The sequence below is a fragment of the Streptopelia decaocto genome (genome assembly GCF_964273445.1).
Source record: "Streptopelia decaocto genome assembly, chromosome: 1".
Classification (NCBI taxonomy): domain Eukaryota; kingdom Metazoa; phylum Chordata; class Aves; order Columbiformes; family Columbidae; genus Streptopelia; species Streptopelia decaocto.
Window position 1 is genome coordinate 108,091,802 of NC_138663.1, and position 18,847 is coordinate 108,110,648.

General features: G+C 39.1%; 1 protein-coding gene across 3 annotated transcripts in view; it reads left to right on the plus strand.

Annotated features, from left to right (window-relative positions):
* Window positions 1-18,847, plus strand: part of POLA1 (DNA polymerase alpha 1, catalytic subunit) — a 206,134-nt gene that overhangs the window by 63,687 nt on the left and 123,600 nt on the right. For all 3 annotated transcript variants that reach the window (XM_082050694.1, XM_082050693.1, XM_082050695.1), the window contains 2 exons: window positions 13,224-13,256; window positions 14,903-14,995. In XM_082050694.1, the coding sequence (XP_081906820.1) occupies window positions 13,224-13,256; window positions 14,903-14,995 (126 nt within the window). The remainder of the gene's footprint in view (window positions 1-13,223; window positions 13,257-14,902; window positions 14,996-18,847) is intronic.

Consider the following 18,847-nt stretch of genomic DNA (forward strand, 5'->3'; position numbering starts at 1 on the left):
TTTAGAAAGGTAGTTTTGTGCAAATGTGTTTTGAATTCTTTACAAATGAGATAACAGTAGGTCTAAATGACAAATTAAGGATTTAAAAAATAATCAGCATGCCTCTCTTGCAGTAATGGATTTATGAAGGTAGTATGCTTTAGTTGCATTTGTAATTAAGGTTTTCCCATCATTAGAATAGAAATGTATTCCCGTTGAGCAGTATCATTTTAGGTGAATTATGTGGATTGAATGAGTGGCAAAACTCAGCTACTTTAATCCGATATGTGGCTAGAAGTCAGTATTTGGATTGGATTCCTAGAGGGTCATGTTGAAAGGTTAAATACATTTTTTGTTTTCCTAGTCTTCATATTTCCATATTCTTTAAAAATTAACAAACAAATCCATATCTTGTGGTATTATACAGTGACAACTTAACAACTTGGCTTCATTAGTAATGCAGCCACACTGCTATTAATTTTGAAACTCTAAATACTGAAATGGGTGGGCTGGACCTGGAGAGCTTAACGACAGACTAATGCATAAAAGTAAGTTCTGAAACTGTCATTTCTTTTCATGAGTTCATAGTCCTGAAAAATTAAATTGAATGCTTTGATAAGCCTCTAACTTCGTTCTGTTTTTAAAAACAGTGCAAGTGTGCTCTATTATAAGACAGGCTACAAATTATGGTAAAAATGCCCTAGTCTGCAACTTACGGTAATTGACTGATTGACCAGGGAACTGAGCAAACCCTCAGTAAGTTTGCAGATGACACCAAGCTGGGTCGGTGTGTTGATCTGCTGGAGGGTCGGATGGCCATACAGAGGGATGTAGACAGGCTGTATCATCGGGCTGAGGCCAACTGTATGAGGTTTAACAAGGCCAAGTGCCGGGTCCTGCACTTGGGTCATAACAACCCCAGGCAGTGCTACAGGCTTGGGGAAGAGTGGCTGGAAGGCTGCCTGGGGGAAGAGAGATCTGGGGATGCTGATTGACAGCCAGCTGAACATGAGCCAGCGGTGTGCCCAGGTGGCCAAAAAGGCCAACAGCATCCTGGCTTGTATCAGGAATAGTGTGGCCAGCAGGAACAGATAAGTGATTGTGCCACTGTACTTGGCGCTGGTGAGCCCCCACCTCAAATCCTGTGTTCAGTTTTGGGCCCCTCACTACGGGAAAGTCATTGAGGTGCTGGAGAGAGTTCACAGAAGGTCAACGAAGCTGCTGAGGGGTCTGGAGCACAAGTCTGATGAGGATCGGTTGAGGGAACTGGGGCTGTTTAACCTGGAGGAGGCTGAGGGGAGACCTTGTCACTCTCTACAACTACCTGACAGGAGGTTGTAGCATGGAGGGTGTTGGTCTCTTCTCCTGAGTAGCAACTGATAGGACAAGGGAAAATAGCCTCAAGGTATGTCAGGGAACGTTTAAATTGAATAATAGGAAAAATTTCGTCTCAGAAAGGGTTGTCAGGCATTGGAACAGGCTGCCCAGGGAAGTGGTGGAGTCACCATCCCTGGAGGTGTTTAAAAGATGCGTAGATGAGGTTCCTAGGGACATGGTTTAGTGGTGGACTTGGCAGTGCTAGCTTAATGGTTTGAATTGATGGTGATCTTAAAGGTTTTTTTCCACCAGAATGATTCAATGGTTCTCTTAACTGTTGACATCTTAAAGGCTGATAATAAGGTGGTCCCTTTCAGGAATTTACTTTTGTGTGAAGCTCATATTTTCTCAATTGGAGTCATCACAAAGTTGTCTCATGAAGCATATTTGTGTTTCTACAGAAAGTCTATGACACTGAATATGGTTCCAGCCTTAGCTCCTTTAGGTGTCTGTAGTATCTGTGTTCTTGTGGATGTCTGTGGATAGGCAGTAGTCTCCATTGATATGAGCTCTTTTTTCCTATATGTCCTTATAGGAAAAGTCTAGAAGGTGAAGTTGCCGCAACCCACAGTTCCTATTCCTGACTTACAGTTGCAAGCCCTATTTAACAAGCAATTTAGGATTGTTAACTAGTAATTTTCTTTGGTAATTAGTTTAAAAATAGCTAGAAGCCTTAAATGAAAGTGTTGGGGTTTTTTTAATATATTTTTATTTCTACACAGAGATCGAAGTGTATGGCAGAAATTAGCCATACATGTTATAATCATCTGGTAGGCCAGTAGATTTTATTTCTGACACGCTTTGTAAATGCTTACTTTTTGGGGGGAAGGTCTTTTATGTCCTGAGGAGCTCCGTCTTCATTTTTTTGTCAGACATATCTAGAGAATTCAGGAATCTGATTTTGAAGAGATAGTCTAAAAAGACTCTGTCTGACTGACAGACTCTCAGAAACTCTTTCCCTCTGTGTCCAAGCCAGCTTCATCAAGTGCTATACAGAGGTCGTGCTGAACAAACAGGAAATCGGACTGAGACTTCATGTTATGAACCACTCATGTTCCTTCTTGTCTTTTCCGTTCCTTGGAGCAATCACTAGGTCCTGCCTGAATCAGGAAAGGTTAAGTATCCCATGTAGAGGTGAAGCTCTTTTCTTTCTCTGCCTAAGAAGGCAGTTAAGAGCTGCCAGGGAGGCCTGGTCTGGAGGGACTGTGTAGGAGCCACCTGAGTACCATGGCTGCTGTTTGGAGATGCTGGAGGTGGTACCTGCTCTGCTTCTACTTTTTCGCTGCTTTGATTAGTACCAAATGTGGTTGTGAGTCTCTGAGACTTGAGCACTGGTAGTTATTTAGTCCCACATAGGTACCTTGGTAAAAATCTTCCTTGGTTACAAGTGCTCGTTTCATTCAGGTTTCATTGCTTTTTGGAATCAGAATAACCTTTGTTGAATTTTCAGTTCAGTTTCAGTTATCTATTGTCACCAGGAAAGGTGGCACAGGGTCAAAGACTAAGGTTTCTCCTTGAAGAAAAACTGACTCTGTTACTTCTCTTTGATGCAGCAAGATTGATCTTATAGCAGATTCTTTTTTTTTTTTTTTTCTCTCTCTCTCTTTGGGCAATCCTAAAAGGACTTGCTTTCACCACATGCTTAATGTTTTAAATACAGTTGTGAACCCTTTAGGTATTTGTATACACCCAGTCTCTCATGTTTTACGTTTGAAAAGCTTGGTGGAAACCTGACATCCCAGTATAGTTAGGAAGCTGAACATACAGGAGCTCCTTCCTTAATCAGAGAGGCTTATAACATATCAGATCTAGAGCAGATTATTTTGGAGTTTTTCAGAATGATCTTTTTCTTCAAAGCAGGGAAACAACCTGGCTTAAAGTGGCACTGAGTCACTTAGGGTGTCTATCCATCAGGAGATCATGCCTTGTGTCAGACTTGGCTCCATGTGAGAAACAAGTTCCTTTAGATCTGGGGGTTGAGCATGTTTTTACATGACTTGATTCTTAAAATGGTACCTGTAGAACACAATCTAAGCTATTTACTCTTAAATGTAAGGAATATCTAAGGATAGATCTTTGAGGGTCATAGACTCATAGAATAACTGAGGTAGGAAGGCACCATTCAAGATGAATCTCCCTGCTCAACTTGAGCAGGTCGGTCCAGGACCATGTCCAGTTAGGTTTTTAAGATCTCCAAGCATGGAGACTCCAGAGGCCCTTTGTGCAACCTACAGTCTTTACAGTAAAGAAATTTTTGCTTGTATTTAAGCAATGTGAGACCTCATATTTCAAGGGATTTTTTTTTAAATTCAATTTATGCCCATTGTTGCTTCTCCTTTCACTGAGCACCGATGAGGAAAGTCTGTCACCGTCATAGACAGTGATAAGACCCTGCCGCTAGCCCTCTCTTCTCCAGGCTGAGCAGTCCCGGCTCTCTCAGTCTCTCCTCACATGATAAATTCTCCAGAACTTCTAGTTATGTTTGTGGTCATGTGCTGGACTTGCTCCAGTATGTGCATGTCTTTCTCATACCTCAGAGCTAAGCTGAAGGCAGCAGGGCTGTGTAAAGGAGAAGGATAAGGATCTCCTCCCTCAGATCTGCTGGCAGTGCTCTGCCTCATGGCCACCTTTGCTGCAAGGGTACATTGTTGGCTCATGATCACCTTAGTGTCTACAAGGATGACCAGATATTTTTCTGCAAATCTGCTTTCCGGACGATCAGTCCCAGAGTCCACAGCGTTATTCCAGTCTTGGCACAGGTTATTTCCCTTTGTTGAACTTGAAGAGGTTTCTGTAGGTCATGAGATATCTTCAACCTGATGAAGTCCCTCTGAACAAAGCTGGTGAGGGGTCTGGAGCACAAGTCTGATGAGGAGTGGCTGAGGGAACTGAGGCTGTTTAGCCTGGAGAAAAGGAGGTTGAGGGGAGACCTTATCACTCTCTATAACTACCTGAAAGGAGGTTGTAGCATGGAGGGTGTTGGTCTATTCTCCCAAGTAACAAGTGATGGGACAAGAAGAAGTGGCATCAACTTGTGCCAGGAGTGGTTTAGATTGGATATTGGGAAGAATTTCTTCTCAGAAAAGGTTGTCAGGCATTGGAACAGGCTGCCCTGGGAAAGGGTGGAGTCACCATCCCTGGAGGGGTTTAAAAGACACGTAGATGAGGTTCTTAGGGACATGGTTTAGTGCCAGAGTTAGGTTATGGTTGGACTCGATGATCTTGAGGGTGTCTTCCAAACTAGATGATTCTATGATTCTGTAGCAGCAGCACACCCATCTGGTATATCAACCAGTCCTCCCTGTTTTGTATTGTCTGCACACTTGCTGAGGATGGGCTCTGCACCATCAGCCAGGTCATTAACACAGACACTAAACAGGATTGAACACAGTATCTACCCTTGGGGTACACCACTAGGGACTGGCCTTCTCTTTGAAGATCTGTGTTGAGCGCTCCTAAGCACTTATTGTGTTTTCTGTGTCTGAAACACAGTTGTTTTCACAATTAGTTGCTCCACCATCTTGTCCCAGGATTTGAGGTGAGGCTGACCAGCCTCTAGTTTCCTGGAATCTCATCTCCCCTGCCCATCTTGAGGACAGCAGTGGCATTTGCTTCCTTCCTGTCCTCAGGAACCTTCCATGATCATTGTTTTCCACCATGTTTCCCTCATCCCAGTCAAGTCATGTCTAATTCCTCCTCTTTGTTCCCCATGCTGTGTGCATTAGTATACAGGCCTTTCAGAGAGGCACCCAGTCCTGCTGATGCCCTGAAAAAGCACAACACTGTGCTGGAGGCAATCCCTTATTTACATGGATGTGCTCAAAGAGGGCCTCTTTCGGCACTGTGTTGTTGATGATAAAGTCCTTGCTGTTCACATCATGCCCCACCCTTTGTTTCCCATTGTGGTTTACAACTTCCTCATGGACGTGTGCTCCCACCCTGTCAGTCTTGGTTTAAAGCTTTCCTGACCAGGTTGGGCAGATCATTTTGCTCCATGTAGTCAGATGGAGCTTGCCTTGTCCAAGCAATTCTTGGTCCTCAAAGGGAGGTCCATGAGCCTGAAGACCAAAACCCTGCTGCCGACACCAGCTGTTCAACCATTGAAGATGAATGACTATTGTTTAACTTTATAAAAACAACTGTCATGTTGTCTAAATGTATCTTAATTTAATGAAACAAAATTAAATGCTCTATGAAAATCTTGCATGACATTGAAGAAATTAGGTAAAGAGAACTTTCTTTGGAGGGTAATTAGAGGCTAAAATACTTTTCTGAATTTGAATACATGTTTCTTTGATAGACAACAACTTAGTCAAGATGAAAGAACAGTTTAGTTTTAAAGCAGTTCAAACCACTTACATATATTTTTTTTGATGGACAACAACGTTCATACACAATCTATTCATTGCCAAGACTAGCATGTCCCCTCATGTCCTATAAAATTTCACGATCATTTTCAGTGAATATACCTGTATCTAGGCAGAGGTTGCCTTGCTTTCTTCAGTATACCTATGGCAAATGCCTGTGGTTCTTCAAGAAAAATGCCGTGTTTTTCAGTAGAAGTGCTTTTTGCTTTTTAAAATATTCATCGGGTAGCAAGTGTTTTCTGCATCTGTTTTTCTCTGTAGCGCTTGCTTGTCTTTCCCCAGCCCCTTGCCTTTCTGCAAGCACACAAGTTGTGGGTTATTATAAAAGATGCTGACCAGGAGAACCTTAGAAAAGTAATCCAGGTTCACTTCCTGCCAACACCAGGCTCTCTTGTTTACTTTAAAAGGACATTCTTACAACACACCTTTCTTTTTGGAATGAAATTACCAGTTGAAAGATAAGGGAGAAGGACCTTGCGGAGCTGTCAGTCCTGTTTTCTGCTTTTTACTCAAAAAAAAGAGAGGGAGAGGGGAGGGTATGATTCTCAAGGAATTTGTCATCATTTTGGATAATGAACTGCGTTTATCCACTGCTTAAAAAAATATTTCGGTCTTTAGAGTATTAGCTTTATTTCTTTTTCTGGTTTGCAGAAATACTCAATCTTATTTTGAAAAATGTTTTCACTATTGATTCTGAGTCCTGTTCTCTGATATCTCCAGATTTCTAGTTATATGGCTATGAGAGTAACTTACGCAGGAGATGAGACAGTACTTTCATTCCTGTCACCTCAAGATAGAGAGATACGCTTATGTATTTGAAGGATGATTTCTAAAACTATAGTTCATCTTAAACCTGATGTGGAGAATGGCATGGTTCTCTACTTGGGAACAGATTTTGCTGTTATTCAGAGTGCTCTGATTTAAACCTTGACTGGATTCTAACTTGTGTCACCAGACAGGAAACCTTGGCTTATAAGTAATTAATTTTCATTATTTATTGTTCTTGTAATTTTATTTTTTCTAGTGAAAGACAGACTCTCTGTTGCTCAATGTGTTAAACCAATTCAATTTGAGAAACAATGCAAAATAAAGCTTTGCTGTCTAAATATTTGTTCATTTCACTGAAACAAACACTGCTGTTTTCTCTGAGGAAGATATACTTGTCTGTGTGGATTTAAATATTGAGTATCTTAACACATGTTTTGGTTTTATTAGCAAATAGTAAATTGTGCTTGTCATATTCTTGCTTATTAGAAGGGTTTTTACTTGTGGTTTGTGATATGGTTGGATTTTGATGTAGTTGCAGTCTACTTGAAATGCACAAAGGGTTTTCTTATAAAGCAAAGCTACCTTTGCATCTTATAGTTAGGTACAAAATGTTCAACAAGCATAGATTTATTGAATGGATTTAAATGAAGAAATATTCAGAAGGCTTAATGAGCTGAAGTTGGTTTGAGTACTGTCTTCTTCAAGGGGTTTTAGATGTTGCATATCTTCTTCTTTCATGGAGTAGAACAAGGAAAAATTTCTTTGCTCCTTCTTTTGTTTTCAGTTTTGAATCAGTTGATCAGAAAGAAAATAATTCCGTGGGTGGGCTGTGAGCCCTGGTGCTTGTCTAGGAACTGCCACTGATTCTGGTGTTGGGTTTCTCTGGAAGGAGCATTACTGGCTGTGGCCCACATCTCTAACAGCTGGTTGTCCATCCAGATACCATGTTCTTGTTGCTTCTGGGAACACAAACTGGAATCAGAACTGGGTCAGTTACCTTCTATGCACTCAAGTGTTCAACTTTTTTGTTGAGTACTCAGGCTCTCCATTTCCAAGACTTTAATTAACTTCCAACACAGAAGTCTTGGGTGTTAATTTTTTAACTTTTGTCCAGAGCTGTAAGGAGTGTGTTTCATTGTTTTTTCTTTCATTCTAATACCAAAATAATATTTTTCAAAATGGGCAAAATTTGCCTTAGTATAGCATGGTTTGTAATATATTGTGCTGAATAACCAGTAACTGTACAATTTAATATGGAATTATTTCTGGTTTTTGTGTTCTCTTCAGCGAAACTCACCACAAATACTTGAAACAGAGGTCCTGAAGAATTTTAAAGATATAATTGTTTCTGGCACGATGGGAACATTGTCTTCAAGTTGTAATTTGATTCATATCATCATCTTCAGTGTTTTACTGACATCTTTGCACTCCTTGTCAAAATGTGATGAAGGCACTCATGATTTTTGTTGTGTTTGGCACATTTCCATATTTCTGTTGCTGCCTTTTTTGTGTGTTTTCTGCTATTTGTGTGGCAGAAGATCCTACCTTTTGTAGACACGTTAAGGTGTGTTGCTGGATCTTCGTGTATGCTGCTCCAGACCTTGGAACCATTCTCTCTTTGGTTTTGGTGCACCATCCAATACTGGCTTTATACACAGCATGTATGAAAGCTGTATTAATGTCTGTCAACTTTGTTGGGCGGAGTATGGACAGTTAATTTCAGTGGGTTTTCTTTAAAAAAAAAAAAGGAGGGAAAATTTTGGCAGCATGCAGTGTATTTCTGATGCTGTTAATATTTCCTAAGAGGTGTAACTGAACGAATTGTCAAGTAAAGCAAATACTTAGTAAAAGCTCTTTGAAACAAACATATTTATTAACTGCTTGAATCTGGTCACTCAAACTTTTCTAAATCAAATTGATTGTTTAATGAAAATGCTATATTGCAGTGCCTCATTCCTTGTGGCAGACGGTGCTTCCATCTTTTCTTTCATTTCTGTTCATGACATCTGTGCATTTTTGTCTAGCCATAGAAACCTTTTTTGAAAATCCTCCTTAAAATCTTTTTGCAGTGTCCTCTGGCTGTGGTTTATCAGTCTCAGAGGCTACTTATCACAAAATGCTAGCAAAGCTAATGAACAGGTTGCAAAAATATAGAAGTTCAGAAATGCTTCTCATGTAGATTAGTGAGTGGTTTTACATAGTGGAACACAGTTCTTCCTGCCCATTTGTTCCTCTGTGTCGTGGGAAGGACTAGCTAACATGAATTACTAAAACTGATGACCGAATTATTTTCTTACTATAAAATTGCACAAGTAAACAGCTGAGTTGGAAAAAAATATCAGGTCTACGCTAGATAACTGCAGGTGGTCTTCAAAAAGCACAATTTTTGCCAAGGCCCTCAGAGTGTTAGTTTTTTGCCTTGTACACGTTGAATGCATAAGTTGGTGTGTGTTTGTGGGGGTTGGTTTGTTGTTTTTGTTTTTGCCTTTTTGATGGTGTTGTTTTGGTTTTTAATGCTTCTTAGGTGCAGTGTTTTTGTAGTCATTTTGGTCAGTGTCTGTGGTCTGGTCTTTAATCTCCCTTTCCATTCCTTCTCATCTGTGGTCCCAGGAATCTACAGAAAATTTGTGTGAGAATCTTTGCATGAACATGTTTGTTTTGTGCCCCATCCCATTCTTTTTTAACCAAGGTAGCTTAGCTTGTTTTCACATTAGTATCCTCACGTCAGAATGTACTCCTTCATGTATTTTAATGAGGTATATTTAAAAATACTTGATGTAATGGATAAAGGTAAAGCTGTTCTTTGTGTATTTATTTATTTTAATCCTTCCCTTTTCTAAATCTTTCCTCATTTAATTAAGTAATTAGTGAGTTGCCGTAGAATTAGGACAGGGAATTTTGCAGTTTGCTTCTCTGCAGTTACAGTCTCTCAGTTTATATTGACTTGCAGTTCACGGGTGAGAGAATGCGTGTTGCTGGTCTTGCTTTTATGAGAAAAAAGTTAAAATAGAATTTCACAGATGTTCGCTGTGCTGAGAAGTTCACAGGTTCTTAGAAGTTTGTTTGCTGGGGGGAGGGGACATGGCTGTACAGATGGGTTGCCAGGCAATTAATTCTTCCTACTTGGATTGCCTGCAATAGGAGACAATCCAGCTCTCATGAGCAGTGCAATATTATTTGCAAAAGGAAACTATCGAGTAACAATTTTCCCATTCTCTTTCTTCTGTCTTCCCAGCCTCACTATAAACCTCCCTTCCTTTGCTGTGCATGTCTGAGAAACTGCTAATGATTGATATGATAGCAGTGCTGTCATTCTTTTTAACTAAAAAAAAAAAAAAAGAAAAAGTCATTTTTATTCTAGGTATTTTAATAGAGTCCCATTAAGGATGTATTGCTGACTGCAATATTGGCATGAAGGGCTCTCACTGAGCTGTGCCCAGGAATTAAGAAGTCAGGAAATCGGCTGCTGCATTGCAAAAGTACCTTGTGTGACACAGTATCTCCTGATTGGGGGGATCATTACTGCTATTATGACTCGACTTGCGTAGGAATTTTAAATTTCATCTGAATGTCAGTAATAACCCTCTTAGCAAATTATCCTGAATAAAATCACGAAGGCATTTTATATAATAGGTGTTGAATTACTGGATAGATTTGCTAATTAAATACTCTTTGTTCTGCTGCAGTTGACATTACAGGGTAAGATCTTGAACAATTATTCTCAACAGCTGTACTTTGTTAAGGGAAAAATTAACTACAAAGTTTATTTTTTTTTTACACTTGAAGTTGGCAGATTTTTGAAATGTGCTTGAAAAAAAATTCATCATCCAATTGGTAATGAGAAGATAAATATGCAGGTGTTGCTGTGAAATCAGATAACTACCAACTGCCTCATTAATGAATTTAGCAAGGCTTTATAACCTTGTGTTTTGTAGCTGTTGGCACTTACAAGTGATCTCCTGTCAGATTATGTAGCACTAGCATATGCCAGTCACTTGATGAAGCAAACTCGTCTGTGACCCTCTTGTAATTACATCCAGTGCTGTCCTTGGAGACTATTGAGAAATGGTTTTGCACAGCCAAACAATTTGTTTGGTAGGGGGTAATCGTATTTGGAAAAAAAAAAAAAAACCAAAACCAAAACCAACTATTAATAGCGTCATTTCAGAGAATTAAGTAGAAAATGCCAGAGATTATCAAGGGAAAAAATGGTAGGCCTTCTTTCATTTTACATATAAACTCGTCATTTCTCTGTCCAATTTTTAGTTTTCTTTCGGGGACTCCCATTTGCTTTTGGAGTACTAAGGGAAAGATACACCCTTTCTGTGTAGGAGTTAGCTAGTAAGTGAGAGAAGGGCGGGAGGGTGAATAAGTTGGAATTCTGATTACAGTATATGAAATTTGATGTCATGTACCAGTGATACATGTCTTTAGAATAATTTCAAAACTCCATAGAAAGGTGCTATAGTGGTGCCGTCTGAATTACTCACAAGGAGATGAATAGGGGTGGAATATGTTTTTTAAGGTTCTGATTAAAATGTGCGTCTGAGCACCTACAGCCTAGAGTGAATCGGCAGTTAAGATTAACCATTTTCCTTTTGTCTACATAGATTGAGGCCAGCTTAGCGTTTTGCAGTTTGGGACTTAAGCAGAGTTCAGGCATCACATTGAGTACCTAGTTTGCAGCAACAGTGTATGGTCTTTAAACTAACCTGGTGTTTTGAACTTGACCCAAAGTGTGTAAATCCCTAGGGATACATATATGCTTGGAAAATAACCCTGATAAGGGCATTCGTTGTGAGAAAGCTGTGTCAGAATTCCGTCGTGGTGTGGAACCTAACCTTGCCTTAACTGCCTTGAAGGGAATGGTATATAATGTTTCCTTAGTTCATGTCTTTAGACTTTGGGAGAATGAGTCCATCCTTAGCTGCATTTCTCTTTGAAGGTGAAAGTGGCTAGAAAACCTGTCTGAATAGGAACTACGTTGAAACAGAATATCAAGTCTGCTAAGTCAAGCATTGCAAAGCTAAGAATGCCAGGGGAATATAGCTTTTGATGCTTAATTCTGTGGTGCATCATTTAAAACAAACGGAAAAAGCATAATGGAGCATCATACTTCAGTATTCATCACTGTGGTTGTCTAAAGGTTCAGAATGCTGTTAATGTTGAAGGAATGACAGTGTTGTCATCCTGTCCATGCACTGTTACGTAGAGATGGACATTTCACCTTTGTTTCAGAATTGCTTGCTGCAGTAGTCAAGATCACAATGCTTAAGATTCTTTGATTCATTTTAGGCTCCTTGGCTGTGTGAAAGTCATGAGATTTCTCTCCCACTGAGCCCTTCCCAGTTCATCCTTTCTTTCCTCATCCCTGCTGATTTCTACTACTCAGCTCACTGTCACAGACTTCTTGACTACAGGTTATAGTTCTGCCTTTTTGGTAAATATGGCCAAGGAGTACTGCAATTTAATGTATGAAAAATAATAAAACTTAGACTATAGGTTATTCAATTTAATATGACCTGTTAAAATAGCATGCTGCCTGACGGTCTTTAAAGCTAGACTACCAAAGTGTTCATATTCACCTAACAGACTCTGATCTATTGTTGCTGTAACAAGTAATTCGAAGTAATCCTCTTTAAGAAAATTAGAAGTGTAAATGTGTACAAGTAGCAGGACTAGCTGAAATAGAACTGAGGTTTATGCTGAGTGGGGATAGAAAGGAGAGAAGCCAGGGAACTGGGACTAACCAGGTGGAATCTGGAGCTGTGTGTCAGAGCACCAGGATGCTGACAAGGAAGGAAACGGGGAAGCCAGTAGAAACACGGCCAGGTGACTGAAGGGACAGATCAGATGTTGCTTCTCATGCAGCTGTGCAAACTTCACCAAGCCTTTGCTGCTGCAGCAGCTACATTTTTTGGTCATCAGTTTAGTTTTATTTTGGCTTTTATGTGCTACAGCCATGTCTGTGGCTTCAGATGGTGTGCTCTTCCCACCCTCTCCACTATGCTCACCAGTGTCAGAGATGGAAGCGGTAGCCTACTTGTGTAAGGTCTCTACAGCTATTTATAAGGTTCAGAGAATTGCTACTCAGAGCATTCAGGACACAAACAAATCTCGTTACGCCTGGATTTCCCCAGCGATTCAGTATCTGTATCCTATCTCTATGATAGTTCTGGTTTCCCTAAGTAGTTTGCTTTTTGAAGACTAATTTTGATATCATTACAAGGGTAATCCACCTTTTGACTAGGTTCTTGTTGAGCAAGCACTATCCAGACTACTGAGTAAGACAGGTTATATATTTTGTATCAATTAAAATATTATATATTCTATATATATTATTTCAACAGGTAAGATAATGGAGATGAAGAAAACGACTGACCTAAATTACTGAAAGAGGCTTAATTTTGGCACTTCCTGATTAGGTTTTATTTGAGCATTTGAGTCAATGTTCTTTTTTTCCTTAGGGAAAATGTGTGTGTGCACATGCAATTTTGAGATTTGTTTTAATCTTGTTTTAGGGGAGTTAATAATAGCATTAATACAAGGTCAGATGAGAATTTACTCATGTAATAAGAGTATTGAGGTAACTATGTGTTGCCAGGAGAGAGGTGTTTTGCTTTGTTTTGAAAGGTGAGAGCATTTGGAGTTAGCAACCTAATGGATATGTTTGCATGTATTAGCTTGTAATTATATCATACGCTAATCTTTGATTATTTTTTTTTATTTCAGATTTTGATGCATACCAAGGAGATGGTGCAAAAGGTAATGCTGAGCATTTTCATTAAACAACAACCCTTAAAGAGCACACCTGGTGAAATTTTTTTATTCTAGGAGAACTATAACCCAAACAGACCTGAAATCACTTCTTAGGATGCCTGGTTTACAAATGTAATCCTTCCTAATGGATTATAGCTTTTTTTCTTTTCCTACCACAGATATGATCTGGCCCCTGCTTGAAGCCTATGTGCAACTATTTCAAGCAAATTAGCAACAGTGCTAATTAGAGTTTACTCATAGACCTGTTACACCGTGTGTTATAGTGTTTTATTATGGTTTACTTTTTGGCATACTTTAAACTCTGTGATGGTGTTTTTTTGACTGTATGGAATTTAACATGGACATAGCCATGTTCAAGTTTTTACAGCTGCATTGATTTTTCTGCTGCTGAAGACATCAGGTTTTTGTTTTGTTGGTGTGGGGTTTTTTTGTTTGTTTGTTGTTTGGCTTTTGAGTGTATGTGTTTGTTGTTGTTTTGGTTGGTTGGTTTTGTTTTGTTTTTTCCCCCCCCAAGTTAATATTATGTAATTGGATGCATCTGCCCATTTTTTTTTTGGTGACATTTACTGGTGTTGACAATTTTTCTTTTCACCTTTTTTCTTCCTATGCCTTTCATATGCACCTCAGGCTTTTTTACGTGCTTCAATTTGTCCAGAGTTTGCTCCATTATCCCAGCAGTCTGGCTGGTGCTTAAACACAATCTTTTCCAAGTAGGGCATTTGAATTGTTACAAGGATCACAATGAGAGATGATATGAAGGGCAGAGGGTCAGTCAGAGAGAAGGATTCAAGGAGGTGTTTGTGTTTATCTCCAGGTGTTATTGTTCAGTGGTTCAACCAGGGGATACAAAACTTGTGGGTCATAGTAGGTAGATTCTTACCCAAAAGGAGTTCCTTGTTCCCTAAACTATCTGCTGGATAGGGGAGGACTAGCACAGGTAATTAGATTACAGCAGAAGAAAAAAGGTGGGAGTGGGAAGATGGAAATATGAAGCACAATATGGAAAAGCGTAAGAGCAGCAGCCTGATCTGGACAGCACTGTGGTATTCTCGGTTACTGTATCCAGTAGTCAATGCTTTCACTAGATTTGCAATAGATTATCTAAGGTTTTTTGTTTTGTTTTAATCCAGAATGACTTTTTGTTTTAATAGTATTGTGATGGCTACAAATGGGGTAGGAACCTGACTGTAGTATTACGTGTCAAGAACATTGGCTAAATGCCTTATCTGAATAGCCAGCATTTGTCCAGCAGTCTTTGAGTCTATGTGATCTTTGTGTGTCCTAGCAGTCCAAAGTTATTTCTGATTAGAGTTCCTACTGTTTCTCAAGATTAGGCTTGTTCACCGACTTACTTTTCTGGCATTCATTTAGTAAAATTTTAACTACTTATGTACAAAACGGAACAGTGATTTTTTAAAAACATAACAGTGGTTTCATTGTTCTATTTAAATTCAAGTATGTCTTAGTGAAATGTATAGACTTACCAGTAAAAACTTTACATTTTTCTGCTTTTTAGTATTTAAGGGGTAATACACAGACAGTGATCTTTTTGAATCTTGAAAATTAGATGGGACTTGAAAAAGATGGGAGTGTTTCTGTTTTCTTTTTCAAAACAAATTTGTTTCATTTAGATGAACCTTGAAGTAATTTATGGAGACACGGATTCCATTATGATAAACACTAATAGCACCAATTTGGATGAGGTATTCAAGCTGGGGAACAAGGTAAGGACTTTTTTCTTTTTAAAGCTTTCCTAAATGTCTGTGTTGTAGCACTGAGTGGAGCAGATAGGATTAATAGAGGGCTTCATGGCATAAGCAGAGATTAGGCCACAGGGAAGAAGAGCTTGGCCGTGTCTGGAAGCTATGGAGTAGTAAAAGCTCAGAATGCCCAATCTTCAGGTGTAGCTACTCTGCATTTTTAGAAGTGATTAAATTAAAATGAAACATTTAATTTTATAATGAGCTTTTTTACCAATCATAAGTTACCAGGAAACTATCTGAATACTAGGTAAGCCAAAATGTAAGGTACATTTCCTTCATATTAGTTCCAGTTATGACGTGAACAGAGTTTTGATTTCAATGATTTTTATTTTGACAGGAGAGATGTCTGTCAGTTTGGTTTTGTTTAGTTATGTAGTATATATTACACTCTATGCGCCATCAGATTTCCAGTGGTAAAATAAAATATTAATTTCCAACATATACTAGACACAGAAGAGACGTGTTTGATTAGCCATGGGTAACTGAAGATGTGGAAGTTTTGTGGCTCTCTGAAATTGCAGCAGAGAAGTGAGAAATTTTTAGGAACATTTTAAAGAAATTATATGAGAGAAGTTATTTTTGAAAGATGGAAGAAATTGTGATGAAAATGAGAGCTATGGAAGTTCTAAAAAAAACAAAACAAAACAAAAAATAGAGGTTTTTTCCAAGAGTGAGTCTGTGGGGTTTTGTGTTGTTTTTGTGGGTTTTTGTTTTGTTTGTTTGTTTGTTTGTTTTTGGGGGGGTTGTTTGGTTGGTTTGGGGTTTGTTTTGTTTTGTGTTTTGTGGGGGTTTTTTTGTTGTTGTTTGTTTGTTTGTTTTTTACAGTACTTCCGCCTTTGTGCTAAGTTGGTACTTTGAGAAGTAGGTGCATCTCAGGAGCATGGAAAAAGGAATAATACCTTGATGTCGTAACTGGGTAGCAGGAGGGCTGATGGCATGGAGGAAAGAAATCTCTCTTTTTTTTGCTTGCCACATAAAAGACTATAATTGCAAGTGTACATATGCTAGTGTGTAAGAAGGTTTCATTTTACTCTAGCTGTGGGTGTGTTTTCTCTGGTTTGGTTTTTGTCCCTGTACTCCTGTACTGGCTAAACATCATAGAGGAAGAGTTAAATAATAGTTTTTACGAAGTCTGACAGGATCATCATCATAGTTTAAATACGTCTGACTGATTCAGGTTTACTGAGAGAATAGGTATGTTTTTGAACTTGTTGCCTGCTTAATGATTCTTTTTAAGAGTCGAATCTTAAGCTATATCGGTTGTTTGGGGGGGGGGGATGGAACAACCCACAGATGCGTTTTGAATAATGTTTTCATATCATGTACTTGTTTTTATAAGTGAATAAACTTATGTACGTAAACAAGCACACACTCAAACTTAGCACCACAATTGTCAAAGTTGTGGCTCTAGCTATTCTTTTTGTGGGTGTTGGTCTCTTCTCCTAAACAGCAAGTGATAGGACAAAAGGAAATGGCCTCAGGTTGCGCCAGGAAAGGTTCAGATTGGATATTAAGAAACATTCCTTCACAGAAGGGGTTGTTAGGCATTGGAACAGGCTGCCCAGGGAAGTGGTGGAGTCACCATCCCTGGAGGTGTTTAAAAGACGTGTAGATGAGGTTCTTCTGGACATGGTTTAGTGGTCAACTTGGCAGTGCTGGGTTAACGGTTGGACCTGATGATCTTGAGGGTCTTTTCCAATCTAAATGATTCTATGGTTCCATACAAAAGTGGTTATTGGGTTTCTTGGTTTGTGTGTTTCTTGGTCATTTGTTTATTCCTCAAGAAAGTGGTAGTGACTTTTTTCCTAACGCTTATATCCTTTAGGTTCTCCTTATTTTGCACAATTAATATAAACAATTTTCAGGATGGAGAATGGTTTCTGTTGAGAGGAACACTCTAAGAAATATCACTGTTCTATTGCATAATAATTTCTTTCCCAAAGTTCCATGTTCAGAGATGAGGAATATTTATGTTGTATTCATGATAGTTTTGCTTTAATGCAGACTGCTTGGAAGGCACACAGGTTTAGTGCAATTACTGCGAGAGTAGTTAGCGTTTGTACCCCTGTTCTGATGTAGAGTGTGAATGTATAGGTTGTCTTCAGCATTGAAGGATTCCTCTGAGCGATTAATTGTTTTTCCATTGGAGAAAATTGTCTTGTCTTCTTTCTGGATTTTCCCATCTAATGCTTTATCTCACAGGTTTCTGGCTGTGCTCACTCCAGCCCTTTACCCCCCATTATTTATATCCAGGCTCCTTTTAGTCATGACTCAGCAGAACTTCATATATTTCTCATTTTCTGTGAATCCTTCTCAATCAGATTTTCTGTTACGTTCAATCCTGCGCTGTTGCTGGTTTTTAAGCACTTGATCAGTATGATTTAAAAAAACTGAAAATACTTTAAAAAATAGCAGAAAAATATTCAGAAGAACTGTTTGGTTGCTTTCAATGAACAAAATATGAACCTCTTGGCAAAATGGTTTTGCCTTATGATGTCCTTCATAATTTATAAATATACAAGGAATATAAAACTCTTAAGGATTGACCCAGATTATTAAAAGTGTTGCTAGTTCATGCAATAGGAAGAATGGAGATCTCAATGAGAAAAACTGAACACATACATACACAGGGAAAATTTGTGAGAAAAGTTTTAGTTAACTGGTAATGCGGGCCCAAGGCTAGATAGAAAACCAATGAGATTTTATGCTGAAAGTACTGTTCCTGTCTTAGTGAGGGTATGTGTTAGATGGCAAAAGAACTTTATCTAAAACTTCAGTGAGGCATTAGAAGAGGATGGTTCATAGTTGGCGGTCTCTGACAAGAGAACTGGAGGTAATGGAGGTGTAAGAGTGTATAGAGTCATACTGAAAACCAAGGCGGAAAGTAAGTTACAGAGGGAAGAAAATTAAGAGTAGAACATGTGAAGACAGAACAGGATGTCTGAGGAGCAATATACAGATATTCTGTTGAAGAAGGTAAAGTAAAAATATATGAAGACAGAAAAATGCAGCTGGGGAACTTTTAGCCAAGCCAGTAGGTGGGCGAATGTGTGCAGGCACCAAAGGTGGTTGTTGAAGATACGTGGCTGTGTTGAGATGCTGCACTTCTGTCTTCTTAGAATAGAGGTAAGAGATGTGGAGCAACTTGATGTTTGGCACTATTAAGACAATGTATCAAGTGCAATTTCAGACTTTTGCATGTGGAGAAGACATAACCTGCGTGTAGAAAAATGGCACCTTTTCCTCTCAAAGAAATCAGGCTATAGAAAATGTAGGCGTGTTGTGGGGAAGAATATAAATACACACTTGCACATCTGTGCATGTTTTTCCTAACATAAACAGGGCTCTGGTCTGCAGTGATAGTTCTCCCTCCCCTCCCTGGATTAGGGGTGGGGGGAAAAAGTGTCTTTGTAAGGCGTCTCTTTTCATAAAGCAATTTCCATATCCTGTCTAAATGACTGTCTTTTGTTTGCTTAATTTATGTGAGAAGCTAGAAGGAGTGCATGGTGTCCCTGCTCATGGCATGATGGTTGGAACTAGATAATCTTGTAAGGTTCCTTCCAACCCAAACCATTCTGTGATTCTCTGAGTAGTTGCCCTAGTAAAATGGGCTGGAGTCAGTCACAAGCAAGGTCACAGACAGTCCCATGCTTCTCTGCCCTGCTTAGTTTTGGTAGGGAGTTGGATATACCAGGCTGTAAATCCTGAAGAAGCCAATGGGTGGTGAACTGTTATTTTAGTAGTACCTGATACTTACTACTGTCTACTTAATTTCACAGTTAATGATCTATCTGATGAGTCTTTAAAATGTGC